General features: G+C 49.2%; 6 protein-coding genes across 6 annotated transcripts; 2 read left to right on the forward strand and 4 right to left on the reverse strand.

Moving 5' to 3' along the window:
• The first annotated feature begins 89 nt into the window (after positions 1-89).
• Positions 90-2,338, forward strand: EI90DRAFT_3073131 (mitochondrial distribution and morphology protein-domain-containing protein). The gene is made up of 9 exons (XM_039061419.1): positions 90-205; positions 338-611; positions 710-755; positions 804-1,132; positions 1,187-1,596; positions 1,653-1,729; positions 1,844-1,872; positions 1,934-2,141; positions 2,207-2,338. Exons 1-8 carry the CDS (start codon positions 174-176, stop codon positions 2,096-2,098), a joined length of 1,362 nt encoding a protein of 453 aa, XP_038912064.1. The 5' UTR covers positions 90-173; the 3' UTR covers positions 2,099-2,141; positions 2,207-2,338.
• On the reverse strand, positions 2,099-4,245 carry EI90DRAFT_3281854 (pre-mRNA-splicing factor SLU7; the record flags this gene model as incomplete). Its single annotated transcript, XM_039066854.1, has 6 exons — positions 2,099-2,280; positions 2,335-2,828; positions 2,885-3,233; positions 3,291-3,988; positions 4,047-4,169; positions 4,230-4,245. 6 exons carry the CDS (start codon positions 4,243-4,245, stop codon positions 2,248-2,250), a joined length of 1,713 nt encoding a protein of 570 aa, XP_038912065.1. The 3' UTR covers positions 2,099-2,247.
• A 558-nt stretch (positions 4,246-4,803) lies between these two features.
• On the reverse strand, positions 4,804-6,880 carry EI90DRAFT_3073137 (uncharacterized protein). Its single transcript, XM_039061420.1, has 3 exons — positions 6,662-6,880; positions 5,368-6,594; positions 4,804-5,251 (listed from the first exon to the last, which is right to left on the reverse strand). Exons 2-3 carry the CDS (start codon positions 6,556-6,558, stop codon positions 4,982-4,984), a joined length of 1,461 nt encoding a protein of 486 aa, XP_038912066.1. The 5' UTR covers positions 6,559-6,594; positions 6,662-6,880; the 3' UTR covers positions 4,804-4,981.
• A 415-nt stretch (positions 6,881-7,295) lies between these two features.
• On the forward strand, positions 7,296-9,752 carry EI90DRAFT_2170785 (uncharacterized protein). The gene is made up of 2 exons (XM_039052647.1): positions 7,296-7,355; positions 7,407-9,752. The coding sequence occupies exon 2, from the start codon at positions 7,418-7,420 to the stop codon at positions 9,584-9,586; it is 2,169 nt and encodes a 722-aa protein (XP_038912067.1). The 5' UTR covers positions 7,296-7,355; positions 7,407-7,417; the 3' UTR covers positions 9,587-9,752.
• An 80-nt stretch (positions 9,753-9,832) lies between these two features.
• On the reverse strand, positions 9,833-11,074 carry EI90DRAFT_2170796 (Ssu72-like protein). The gene is made up of 6 exons (XM_039052648.1): positions 10,903-11,074; positions 10,805-10,836; positions 10,604-10,747; positions 10,405-10,544; positions 10,235-10,353; positions 9,833-10,181 (listed from the first exon to the last, which is right to left on the reverse strand). The coding sequence occupies exons 2-6, from the start codon at positions 10,825-10,827 to the stop codon at positions 10,080-10,082; spliced, it is 528 nt and encodes a 175-aa protein (XP_038912068.1). The 5' UTR covers positions 10,828-10,836; positions 10,903-11,074; the 3' UTR covers positions 9,833-10,079.
• Positions 11,075-11,715: 641 nt separating this feature from the next.
• On the reverse strand, positions 11,716-13,741 carry EI90DRAFT_3146698 (uncharacterized protein; the record flags this gene model as incomplete). Its single annotated transcript, XM_039065448.1, has 9 exons — positions 11,716-11,861; positions 11,922-12,050; positions 12,123-12,292; positions 12,360-12,492; positions 12,552-12,755; positions 12,794-12,941; positions 12,986-13,216; positions 13,380-13,631; positions 13,664-13,741. 9 exons carry the CDS (start codon positions 13,739-13,741, stop codon positions 11,716-11,718), a joined length of 1,491 nt encoding a protein of 496 aa, XP_038912069.1.
• Between the last annotated feature and the right edge of the window lie 214 nt (positions 13,742-13,955).

Genomic DNA, 13,955 nt, shown 5'->3' on the forward strand with positions numbered 1-13,955 from the left:
TCCGTCAACTCGCTCAATCTGTGCCACACATACATAGACCAACACGGGATGACCTACTGAGCGTCACGAATAGCTTCTGGAAAAGACTTGGTATCCGTTTCAAATGGCTCACTATCAGGTCTTTCCGGAAATTCAATGCAGACGACATATCTGCATTTTTCAGTTTCGCTATTATGGGGCAGACGTTGTGGATTCTTATCGGAACGTAAGATCTCGCCACCAGATTAATCAAAGCATCTTCTGACATTTTCCCCAGAACCACATTTGTGTCTTTTTTAATTGCGACTATGAATAGTTACGTCTCCAGAGTAAATGGTGCCATCTCCAGCTTGTGGAGTTTTGATCTTGATTCTTGTCTAGGTTACGTTGCGCGGGCAATCAGCGATTATTTGACGAAAGAAACTGGTATCATCGTCGCTTTTGAATCAGCCATCGTTCCGAAGTGGAAGGATTCAAGAATATCATTTAAGAACGTTTACATCTCCCGAAGGCCTGATGAGTTGGAGAATCAACGGTCGGAAGTTGAGAGGGGACGACGCGCAGCGGCCCGCTTCGACGTAGGCCATGGTCCTCTACATTTCCACGAGGACGATTATCCGATATTGTCCCCAGTTGCGCCAGCCTATGAAGATGAAACATTTCCATATTTGACATGAACGTGGACTCCATTGATGTTACGTTGTCTCTGACGCGATGGTTGGATGGTAAGGGTTTGGTACAGAATGCAGAGGTGCGAGGTGTCCGTGGCGTGCTAGGCGAGTATTATTCTCACCGAATTTACATGGTTTTGACAACACATTAAGATCGGCGAAGTGTAACGTGGGATCCCGATAAGCCTCTCAACCCAGCGGACTACCGATTCGTAGCCAAGCCTGGTGATTTCCACCTAGAGTCCCTTAAACTCGATGATGTTCTAATCACTGTATATCAACCTTACCATTTCCGGCCTTTCACACTGTCTATCTTCCATGCAGATTTGGGCTGTCTGCGCAAGCAATGGTTCTGTTATGATTTTCTACGTGCGGACGACATGTCGGGTCAGATTGATAACTGTTTGTTCAGCCTTCATCGGCCTCAAAGCATTGGTCGCACTGTTGAGGCTGAAATGAAAGATTCAATATGGGGCCGTATGGTAATCGATGTTTAAGTCGTTTTCGTCCCTCCTTGACTGACTATTCCTTCCCAGACTCGGTTCCGTATTGACGGTCTCAGTGTTGACCATCTTCAGGCCGCGACGATCGGCGGTGGGGCGGCGGACGGGCCCATACCCTGGATAACTTCAGGAAAATTCGACTTCGTATTGGACATCAAGTTCCCGAATACCCAGAACAAGAATTTCGATATCAACGCAATTGTCAGCGAAATTGCTGCCAACATTTCCACCGTTACGACGAAGGACCGCCTTCCGGGCCAAAGAGTCCTGGCAAAACCTGCGCTAGCTCCCCCTTCGGATTCCGCTGGAGAGGACCCGACGAGCCAGATATCAATGGACGTCGACCTACGATTTAGAGACGTTAGGGCTGCCGTCCCTCTCTTCGCAAACGAGCTATCGAGAATCAACAGTGCCCTCATTCGACCGATTGTGGCCTTCCTGAAGTAAGAACTTAGATGCAGGCTGTTATCTCATCTCCTGGCCTGACTGCTTTCTTCAGTGCCAACCATACCCTTATCCCCATTCGATGTCATATCACGAAAAACCTGAGCGACTTCGACGGATCCTTTACTGTAAGTAATGAATCTTTCTACCCCACGTCCTGATGATTTACCGACATCCTCGTAGTTGTGGGAAAGTGCGTTATGCCTACCACTGCTCTAATATTTCTACTTGCTAATTCTCCGTTAGCCGGACTCACTGACGAAATTGGGCTCAAGGTACGATGATAGCATTCCTTGCTCGTATGGAGCGTCGTTATGATATTTGCTACAAACTCAGGTTTACGATGCCCTCGCGTACCATGTCACGCATGCAAACATCAATCGTCGAGTGAAAACGGTCAGTTTGTGGAGTGTGCAGCAAATAGCTCTAGCGATCGTGGGGATGATTCGTTCGGCTACCGAGCCTCTTTCAAACAACGTTCAGATGGCCGCATTGATCTGAAGGATCTTGCGATTATTGTTGCAGATATAGATGTGTTTAAGTCGTACGTCTTGAACACAATGTCTAATAATGTTACAGTACAAGTTCACGATTAGTCATTAATGATAGTGAAGGCAGAACGTGCTCGGGAATCTGAAGCAATGAGGGAATCATCTGTCTCCTTCGTCAACATAATTTGCCATCTATGCAGAACGAATTTATTGAACGTTGTTCATGCAATATAACTCGAGACTCACCGGATCCTCGGTCGATGCTATTCGTGACCTACGATATGCTTCCAGCCCTTCCTCTGTCACTTCTGTACTGCCAGAGAACGAGCTATACTTCTGCTTCTTATCCCTCTTCCATTCTTCTTCCTCATCATCTCCCTTCCTACGTTTGTGCCGCTCCTCCTTGATTGCAGCTTCCAGCTTGCTCTGGTCCAATAGAACGTTGCCTTCACCTAGTCTCCGTTTTGAGAAGCTGCTCTCCTGCTGCTTGTTAACTTCAGCGAGTTCGAGAACTGGTTCCTTCTCACGATCGGCAAGAAGCTGGCCGGTATTTGACGGTCGATCATTCAACGGAACATTATGGAGGAGGTGCTCAGCGGATGATTCGTCGACGGCCCTGATACCTGCTGCTCCCGTACAGTACGAGTTAGAGATGGAGGAATGGCAACAAGCAAAACCCCATTTCCCCGATGATAGATCGTACCACGATCCCCATACAGACGTATGGTTCCCAGGATAGACTGTCCAACATGCATTCACTCATTTGAGCAGCAGGTCCATCGAATGAAACACCCACCATTTTCATCATATCTGGAGCGAGCCTTAGCACGCTCTCGGCCTCTGATAACGTGTCCGGTTCGAGAGTATTCCACATAATCCTCCGTCTGTCCGCCCAATAGTTCTTTGGGGACTTTCTCAAGATACTCTTCGCCTCCATACTTCGCCAGGATACTTGACTGATTGGTTTCTTTAAGCTCCTCTTTCTTCTCTTGGTACTGATCGTGGAGGATCTCGCCTTGCGTGGGGTTTGCCTGAAGATGAATGTCATTACCACGGGCTGCCGATTGCCAGGCAAAAAGTTGAAGTTTTTGTATATTGGGAGCATCGCCGGAGTGCCGGAGGAAATTTTCGCCAGCGAACGGAGCCTAGAATCGACGGGAAATGATAAAGAAGAGCCAGTTACAGGAAACAGGCAAGCCCACATCTTCGGGTTGTATCTCGGGGTGAGGGGCATCTCGCATTGAGCGAGTTTTGGGGTCATAATATGCACTGTCGGGATCGAGATTCATGAGGTACTTCGCGGTGTCTTCGCGGATACGGAGGTTCCGGACGGTGATACGAGTCTTGGCATCCATCTTTTGACCAACGGCGTCCGCCGCATCGGCATATTTGTCTTCATCGGCATCCTCTTCATCGCTGGAGCCGAAATCATCGTCCTTTTTTTCCTTCCCAACCTTTGCAACTTTACGAGCGGCAGCAAGATCGGTGGATGTCTGGTTGTCTATCTCCTCTTCTCGGATTTTACGACGAGCGGTTTCGATGGCAGCGTACTCCTCATAAACCCTTTTATACTCAGCTGGATCGTATCCGTTCCAACGGTCGCGCTTGGCATCATAATTCGTCTCAAAATTCTGAATCATCTCATCAGGCTGCATGTCTTTCCCTGTGTAACGAGCACCCTTCTTGCGTGGCCGTTCGAGGCAGTCCTTGGTCTTGTGGGTCATGGCACCACAGTTGTCACAAGCGCCTTTGCGAAATTTGGTAGCGGCTGGTCCAGCTCGCTTCCCGCGATCATACCATTCATCGAGTTTATTGGATGAACGGTCATCAGGCTGACGACGTTGATGGTCGAGAGAGGGTCCGCCAGTGTCGAGGTACCATGGTGCTTGGGAAATGTACTCTGAAAGATTCAATTAGGGGGCTCTGCAATACCAAAGTGGGCATTAATGTTTGCGCACGAGGAATATGGGGGTTAATTGCTCTTCCTTCGGCATCGACAGCAGCTGGAGCTGTTCCAGCTTTGCGAGCGGCCTCAAGATCTTTCTGACGACGGAACTCCTCACGGGAGAGTTTCCCGATAGCTGTCAAGATTCGTTATCATCGATGATAGCCTAATTAAGCATCAGAAAACAGAGTCAAACCTGACGATGAAGCCATTTGCAGTATGGCCGAAGGTGAGAACCGGAAATTACCGTCTCGTGTGACCCGGAAAATAGGACACGTGACCATTCCCTGGAGTCGAATTTTGAAAGTTGGGAAAGGAGTAGTTAAGAAATTGGTTGGAGTGTGTTGGTTTTCACTATGTTTTCTATGCGTTGTTACGGACCAACGAGGTCGGCTTGTATGTCTTACCTTAGCTGCTTTGTAGCGGAGTTGGCCGAATTTATTCGTTTATTCGTTTGTTCACTCGTTCATTTGTTCATTTGTTTATTTGTACAGTAAAAAAAAAAAGAATAGCAATGGTCAGAAGATGGCGAGAGCGACTGGGGAGGAGTCTGGTTTGATGACGAGATAAAATGAGGTTGCAACCCACACAATAAATTTGGCCAACTCCGCGACAACAGATGGTGACAAATGCTTACGCTTACATTTGCTGAAGCGCCAGGACAGTTTGGATTTGGTTGGCAGTCAAAGGTCGGAATCTTGCTACCACTACGCAAAACTCCAGCTTCCACAATGTAAAATCCAATTCTGGGACGGCAGGCCACAATTATGGGATTAAATAATCATCATTACGCTCACAACGTGTAGCATGTACATGGCAATCGCTTTCAGGCTGGACGGATGAGGCATGTGGGCCAGCAAGATAGCCCCGCACCGCGAACGGCGTGATGAGGATTGAACATCGGAAAAAGATATGAAGTGCTCGCAGAAAGCAATGGGTTTTGGCGCTCTACTCCAGCTCGGAAAGTCCAGATAGAATAGGGAGGAGCTTGCGAACGCCACTTGATGTAGCAATACTCTTGGGAACCCGCAGTTTGATCTGGTGCAGTTTTGCGCGTTCGAGAAGATTGTCAAGTAATTGCTCGCCAATAGTCTCCGTGTTATAGGGGTGTCGACGATTGAGTTCAACGGTGACGGAGCGAAGATTGAGCAAGTAGCGAGTCTCGGTTACGCCTTGTTGTAAGTTCAGCACACGAATAAGCTCAGCCAGAATTGGCTCCTTTCCGCCATGGTAATATCACTGAGTTGAGATCCATGAGCAAGCTGTTCGAAGCAAAAATATGCGTAAGCAATATAAACCAAACATTAAAAATAGAGTTCGGTAAATCGACGTACGAATCCTCGAAGGCGGGAAAAGAGCGGTCCATTTCGCCCAATAAAAGGATCTGCTTGTAGGCCACCAAGCCAGGGGGTGACTTGCGGATGTATTTTTAGGCTACGCAGTGCGGGTGCACGCAATGCCGTGAGTATGGTGGTCGCAAACTGGGGCGTTAGACGATGAAGCACCAATGTATGTAGGTGGGGAACCGATATGAGGCTAAAATCCGATTCGATAACAAGAAAATCGGTCGATAAACTGTGAATGGTCAGGGTCTCCAGAGTGTATCTGTGCCGGTCGAGCGTGGAATGCAGACCATGGAAGTTAATCGTGATATAGCCTTCGAGTATGAGAGAACGCAAATGAGGGAACTTAGGAGCGCCTAGACTCCCGTCAAGATTTCCTAGTGTAAGCTGATGGAGCAAAGGCGCGTCGAAACATTCATATTGTTGCACAGACTGAGCATAACAAGGCAGAAGTTCTTGATACGACGGATTCTCGGAAATGGGAGTTGGATGGATGGTTAACGACTGAAGCGCTGGTGTTGACGGAGGAATCCCACCCGTCTCAGCCAAATACTGAAGGAGGATATCGTATGGAATCTTGAAGGATTTTATTCGACCCCAGACACCGAACTCATCAAAAAGCGGACGGAGAGGCGCTATCTTGTCGAGATCAACGTCCCGTTGGTATATGTCCAGATGCAGTGGTCTCTCTCCGGATCGGAGAAGATATTCCCCAAGATGATTCACGCGAGAAAGCGGAATATGTATGTTTCTCCACAAATCCTTGATGGAAAATGCGACCTGGCGCCATACCGTGCAGACCTGGGAAAGATGCATGACATCTCGGATGCAACCTTGATAAGGGCGGTCAGGGACTACCATGCGAAAGATAATGGGGAGGATATCAAGGGGAAGACATGAGATTGGGGCTAAGGAAAACGTTGCCCTGGCGTGATGGATACGCAAGCGACTCCGTAGACCAGAGATGCGCTCCTCCATGGAATCGAGATAATTCAGAACTTCCTCGTCAATATCCTTAATTCGGTGTACGCTTTCCCTATAGCAACTTCTCTGACTGGGATCGTATATCTTGGTGCAGGGGTTGAAGTGATGAGTATCATGGTTGAGAATAGTCTCCACCGCCTCGAACGTTTGGCATAGGGATGAGAAGAGGGACTTGAACTCTTCCACACAGGACTGCATACGTGCTGGCTAAGCAATGTGGTAGATTCGACGAGGCTGAGGGGTGCCAGCCAAATGTCAGAACTCCGAGTTACGTCCAATGGCAACGTGGATTAGGACGAACCGGCGTCTTGTGTTGTGTAAGGAGGATATGGTGGTGGTGCCAGCAAACCTTAGATGTTCGTGTTATAAACAAAAGAACGAATGATGGCACAAATTGGGAGTCACGTATTCCTTGGATCCCAGCTATTCAGTTTTCAACGGAGCTGTCGGAAATCTCACGCCTTGCCCAACAGATCAACAACTAGATATGTTGTGTTCTGAAATGAATGGCGTTGCGAAATATGCTGAGTAACGATGCCCGAACACGAATTGTTTTTTACCCATATAGAGCCTTCTTCATTGAATGAGCAGGACATGAAAGTCCGGGAACCGTTATTTCATGTTATGTAGCATCAATGAGCCGGAGCCAGCAGTCCAAGTACCAAGTCTTTCACCTGTGGCTTTTGTTGAAGGAGGAATATTTGGCTGGCCATTTGCAAGCGGAGGCAGATCACAGCACTCAACCAAAAGTCATGACCGGGAATCATGCGATACAGCTGAACCAGTTCTAGGAATAGGAAACTCAGAGACCTCTATTAACACAGACGCCTGGGCAAAATGTTGGACGGGAAAGCCAGTTAGCACAATCCGGTAATCTTGCTTAACTCACTCCACCGATTCCGGCGAACTCCGTCAAACGTGAGAATCATGCCAAACACATGTGACACGCCTTTTGCGACACTCAGGCGCTTCTTTATCCTTTCCACCCATCCGCTGTGAGTTTAATTGCCCGATGCACCCACAAGTATGGAGTCTCAAGTCCTAAGCTTTCTAGCGAATGGAAAAGGAGCCTGGAGACGATTACATAAGGCGGTTCGCTGCGTTTCTACGCAGTCAAGAACGTCAACTTGCCGGAGGTGGTGTGGGAAGGCCAAGGCAGAATACAAGTAGTTCATTCTCCAGCGTGCTCGGTTGGATAGGAATCGATGTCTCTTCGCCTTCGCCAAATCTGCGGCCTCCGCCAACCATACTGTCCATCGACTTACACCATCTGTTCTACCTCCTCATTCGTCTCGAAGATTTTGGCATTGATGTTGGCTCGCTGGATGTCAAGTTACAAAGCAATTCACGCCCCGTGAGCTACGCGTCTTTATTAGCGGCGGCCAAAGACGGTTCCGATACACTGTCCATCGCGTCAATCGCCACCTCCATATCGAAGCTATCTATTGGATCTGGGTGGTGGGGCATCGGCCAGCCTCGTAAACCCGACCTCGACCTAAAATACATATACAGTTGTTTCACAATCCTTCCTGCACTATCTCTCTGCCAAAGCGATCTGAAAGTCATTGCCGAACTCGCTACCGACCCTCCAACCGACACTGCCATTCCACTGGATGCCTTTAAATTCCTTCAGAGGCTAGAACTGCTCGATATTGACCCCAGAAATGTCCTTGGATGGGACCGGCTCTCGGAGAGTCTACATAGCCTGACCGTCAAGCGGAGCGGGGTGGAAGATGTGTCTGACATCCTTATCGATGCCGTTGCTGACGACGAAGTTCGAAGGCATGGAAAAGGCGGCCCGACTGTCGGGCGTCTCAGACAACCCTCTCAAAGATACCCTTCGAGCCGCTCTAGAAAATTCCCACCATTGGGAATTCCAACACCTATATCGGAACACGTTGCTGAGGATGCCTGTTCGACGGAGATCGGTTTGCCTGAAGAATCCCAGGCAACGAAGTTGTCAAAACACAAATGGAGACTCCTGAAACACCTCTCGCTTGCAGATAACGCTCTTACCTTCTTGCCTACTGCCCCTCTCCCCCACCTTGCATCTCTCACTCATCTTGATCTTTCGTCTAATCTCCTCGTCTCCGTTCCCCCTGGTCTCTCCGAACTTTATAACCTTGTTTCCCTGAACCTTTCCGATAACATGATCGATTCAGTACTTGGTATCTATACGCAACTAGGACAAATCCTCATCCTTAATCTGTCTAAAAATCGTTTAGAGAGCCTATGTGGACTGGAACGACTCCTGGCGCTAGAGAGAGTAGACGTTAAGCACAATAGACTAGCGGACACCGGCGAAGTAGGACGATTAGCCATCTTACCTAACATCACGGAAGTCTCAGTGGAGGGAAATCCATTCACTCATCTATATCAGGATTACCGCGTACGGTGCTTCGATCACTTCGCCAATGAGGGGAAAAGCATTTCAGTTGATGGGACAGGACCATCCTTCTTCGAGTCTCGGAACGTGAAGGTCGTATCACGGCCAGAAGTAGATGGCTCTAACACGACGGTTTCGCGCAGGAAATCTACAGCTCTTGTCCCGGCAAGCCCTCCTGTCGTGTCTATTGGCGCCACCGTACCAGAAACGCCATCCAAACGGAGTCGACAAAGCGTGGATACAACAAACTTTGTGTCAACTAATACTCAACAGTTCCTCACTTCTGAACATCTTCCAATGTCCCCATCCCCAAGCGGTGTCGGAATCAACTCACCGTTATCTGACACGGCAAGCAGCAGAAAAGTAAAGGCTGCAAAGAGGAAACTCAAACGAATTGTGGATCTTGATGGGAACCAAATTGCGGATGGGAGCGCGAGCGACAATACCATTTCTTCGGGTCCGAAGCCAAAGTATAGAGCAAAAGCCCGCCATGCAAGGGGTGCGTCCGAAGGGTTAACGTGGATGATGCATTCCCTGGTTCTTTCCATCCATCTCATGCTGCTTCACGGTTCGACCCTCCCCCCAAGATCGAAGCGACCTCAACGACAATGGCTGCACGTATCCCGGAGCAAAGCTCTGGTGATACTTCTCCACCCCACCCAACTGCCGTTCGGCGGGTTAGCGCCAGAGCCCTCAAATCCAACCCCCGACGAGGTGGGCATACTCGGCAGTCGACCGAAGGCAATCTGGCCTCGCCAACAGCAGCGCGCTTGGGGAAAGCTTCGACCGATGGTCGCCGTTTGTCTCCCCCCCTGCGTGAGCCTCTGGAGCCCGGCATAGCTGAGCACAACGACGCTGTCGGACACGAAGATGAGGGTGAGAAGTACAGAGCGAAGATCGAAGGATTACGGAGCGAAGTGGGCGATGATTGGTTGAAAGTTCTCAGTGGAGGTTTCGCTGCTCAGATCCAAAACGGGAAGAGAAAACCCGCATTAATATCAAGTTCACCCCAGGTACACTCCGGTGGGAGTGATTTCGAAAGACCCTGAGTTCTCTCCAGCTAGCTTGCAATTAATCATACCATTTCACTCACTACTACATTTGTCCATGGCTTGCACCGTGTACCATGTACTGTACAGTATATATACCCTCCATTGAATAATCCACCGGCATGCTTAGGTTTGTTTTCTGCACTGCTTTCTTTCGTGTCTTAACCCTTTTCTTCGCAATGAGGAGATTTATTCCTTGGCCACACCCAGATATTAATTTCCATGTCATGCAAAGATGCTATATCGAAATACGGTACAATTTACTCGGCTATACAAAGGGCTATTCAATAAAATGCAACAGCATGTAACAGTGGATGGGGATGTTTCTCCTGCTGTGTTTCAAGAATGTCGCCAATTTCTTCATCAATATCATTAGCATCTTCAAGCTGTAGGCCGGTCATGAGCTTGACCCCTAAGGAGGTGATGAGATAGGGCTTACCGCCTGTGCCAATTCAATGATTGCTTTCCCTGCCTTGAATGCTTCTTCGTGTGTGTCCTTGATCTCCACGTTGATAACATGTATTGGTCTATTCTCTTCCCCTCCTTTACTCAACAAATCTAACCAAAAAGTGATCAAGTGCAACGATCCATAAAGGGCGAGCCACCCACCCTCACAAACAGCATCGAAACAACGTTCTTCGCATGTTATAACAACGTCGGCCGTATGGTTCTGATCCTGCCAACGCTCTGGAGCAGCCTTGACCTTCCTATTTCGGTCAATCATTTGTAGAACTCCATTCGCAGTGTATCTAGAACCAGCGTCAAGATGAACCCGTCAAACCTGGTGCTCAAAGAAAAGTGCACTCACAATTTTATATCCTTGTCTTTCAGCTCCTGGTACATAGTCTCATATGGAGTCCCAAACTGGTACACATTTGGTTTGTCAGGTGCTGGACCTGGAAGCCGCACCAAGGATCCAGTGCCAGCTGAGATGACATCAAAACCAGCTTCACTTGGCGAAGTAGAAGTATCAGCAATAGGTGAGCAACGGACGGCCTTAAGGATTTACGCGAGGACATGGTGAGCTTCCATGGATCGATTCTACAACGCAACGGATCAGCAAAACAACGGAGCATTTCTTGCCAAACCATCGAGGAGTGTGTTCACATTGTTACTGGCGCATACCACGCAAAACAGTGGACGTTGTTTCGGTGGAGTCGTCGTCTCCGTGGAAGAGAGTACAGGGGGAGCTGGGCAGCTTGTGGCTTTGGAGCGAGTGTAGGAACAGAAACTTGAATCGGCGGCGCCTGAGGTGGAGGAGCAGGAGACGGAGACGCCGAGCTTGTCCGAACGTCGGTAGAAACGCGACCCAATCGCGGATCTTGTGCTCTTCTTGGGTCCCGAGATAGTCTGGGATCTGCAGAGCGTCGGGGATCCATTAGAACGTGTCGAGGTCGTGTGGGCGTGTTCACTTAGGAGGGAAAATTATTAGCACATCCCAATTACGAAGTTCAAAAGAGGTAAGGAGAGAGTTAAAGGTGCATCAGCAGTATCCGAACAAAGGGTCTGCATCTCGCAACGCACGCCCAAAGATGATAGACGGGTTCGAAAAATAAGATACCACTCGGAAGTCATCAAATGCAGCAGCTAGGGCACGCCAATGGATAACCGGTTGAAATATATCGTGTACTCACGTATAAAACGGATACTTTAATTCCAGGAACACTCAGCGTAAGAAAGAGTTGGAGCAGTACGCGCTTAAAAACTGAATTATTGTAAGTTCACTTGTCACATGTGCATCAATCCTGCGTCTATGGTGTCATACGGAGTGCGTTCAATTCTATTTCAATAGAGGCTGCTTGCTCCGTTAAGAACTATGGCGTTGAAATCATGCCGAACATATTGCACACGGTGCGAAGTACATGCACAAAAAATTCGTCCATCCGTCACAGACGCAAAGACACAAACTCATGGAGAGGCTCATTTCGTGGAAGTGCCGCTGCCTGAACCATTCCCACCACTCTTCTCAGGGATATGCGAGAATGTGCCCGACCCACCAGAGAACCAACGATCGTTTGCCGCTTTGAGCCGGGCAGCGAGGGCACTTGGATTGGCAAGTTCCAATCCTATGGCAGAAATGACAACGTCAGGGAAGTGAATTTGGACAGGAAGGAAAAATGACATACCCTGAGCAGGCGTAAATGTGAGGGATGTGGCCGTACCAGATGTTTGCAGACCACTGATCTTCGACGACGTTCCTGCCGCAACACGATTGAGCATTTGCAATCGAAGTTTGTTCTGTTTTGACAGCTTGGCTGTTGATGACAAGTGGAAATAACCCAGATCAGTCGGAAACATTGCCTGACCAATGAAGACATTTAGCAGACCTTTACTTTTGGCGTCAGCCTCGCCAGTTCGAACTTTCCCTTGCCCAATCATGCCCAGGCCAACCGTCTCATCAAACGCGCCCACTTCCTCCTCCGCCTCTCCAAAGGCCAAACGGTTCTGCATTTTCCGTAACTCAGTCTGCGCATAGGCTTCTTTCGCTTTCCGAGCTCTAAAAGGAATCCAGTACCGATGCCGATGACTCACGATAATCTAATGCACAACGATTCATGACTCACCGTTTTCCACCTCGACGTTTCTTGGGGCCTTCCGTCGGAACGGGAAGCGCTTTGACGACTTTCGGGGGTGGAGGCTCGGCCAACTTTTCTATGTACTTCTCTAATTTCTCTCTTAGCTGCCGTCCATATGTCGCTAGGCATGTCAGCTGCGGTTCAGTACCCGCCTTGCCACTTGAAACGAAATCCACTCACGAACCCCCCCTTTCCTGTCAAGGTCCATCCTCGCGGCTAACGACACTTTTGCACCCACAGTCCGCTGAACCTTCCGCCTATACTCCACTTGCGCACTTTGCACAACCGCACTCTGATAAAGAAATCCAGTGTGTCTCTCCCTCGTGGCTGTCGAAAAGCCCGCTGCAATCTTCTTTTGCGCTCCCAACAGGTGTACATTCCCAGCTGGCATTTTGCAAGAGCTGCCAGTCCCCCTGCCACACCGAGCAGCTTTGCGGCCGTATTTGTGCCTACGATGGCAGAGACGTTCGGGGCAAGGACGGACATTCTAGATTGGACGTAACTGAATATCTTTTTTCGAGCAGCATCAAGCCGCTCCTCGAGATCACAGGCATCAATAACGACTTTCCACTCCGCTGGAGGAAGAGGTTTCCTTTGGTTGTTGTGGCGGCGACGGCGATGGTCATGAGAATGGCGGGGGGGAGTATGGTGGTCAAGTTGGCTTTCGTAAGATCGCCTGCATTCCCTAATGCGCGTGCGGAGCGGATGAACATGACGGGATCGGGGACGAGTTGTTGCAGCTCGGGAAATCGAGGGTTATAATGATCACGAATGAATTTGTGTACCACAAGGATTTCATTGTCGACATCGACAGAAAGATTATTCGCTGAGACGACAAGGTTGTACTCTGGGTTTTCACTCGAGGGTATAGACATCGCTGGGCGTCAGGCATGGTGGATGAATACTTGTCGATTTCCTGACAAACATTCATAGCGAACAACGGGGCAAGAGAAGAACGCCTTGTCAGGTTTTCAGCCCTGCATGTACCAAGAGAAGAGATGTATCTACCTTAAGAATCTCCGTCATTCGCCAACTTCCTTCTAGCTTCGCCACGCTCCTGACGTCCTTGACGCCGCCAAGTTCCATTCCTTCAACATCTTCCTCATCAAGCTCCTCTGCAGGTTTCATTCCTCCCTCCAGTACAAGCCCTACGTTCGCTTCTCCGTTCGCCTCCTCGTCGCTTCCAGACGCCATCTCTTCGTCTTCTGCATCCTCTGTAGCCTTGCGCTTCTGGGACCCGGGACCAGGCAGCGCTGGGACCTTGAACCGGGTTTCTTGTCTAGTCGGCTGACTCTTGTGCTCTTCTGAGCATAAGTATCTCCACCGAGATCCCCGAGGTCATCTAGCAGTTCATCCGCTAGGCTCGACATTCGGCTCTATCTCAATGGTTTCGAAACGAGTCAGGTGAAAAGGATGTCAGGTGGCTCTGAGAACTATATGCACTTACCTAATCCCGTTTTTTCGGCCATTTTGTCTCGGATAAGACCGATCCAATTCAGTTAAGGTGTGACGAATTCGAGTTGGTCTCTTGACTTCTTTCCCTCATTGCCCCCCAACCGTTCTAACCAACAAGGACGAAGGTAA

This window comes from Cantharellus anzutake, assembly GCF_015039405.1.
Source record: "Cantharellus anzutake strain C23 chromosome Unknown EI90scaffold_54, whole genome shotgun sequence".
NCBI classification, from domain to species: Eukaryota; Fungi; Basidiomycota; class Agaricomycetes; order Cantharellales; family Hydnaceae; genus Cantharellus; species Cantharellus anzutake.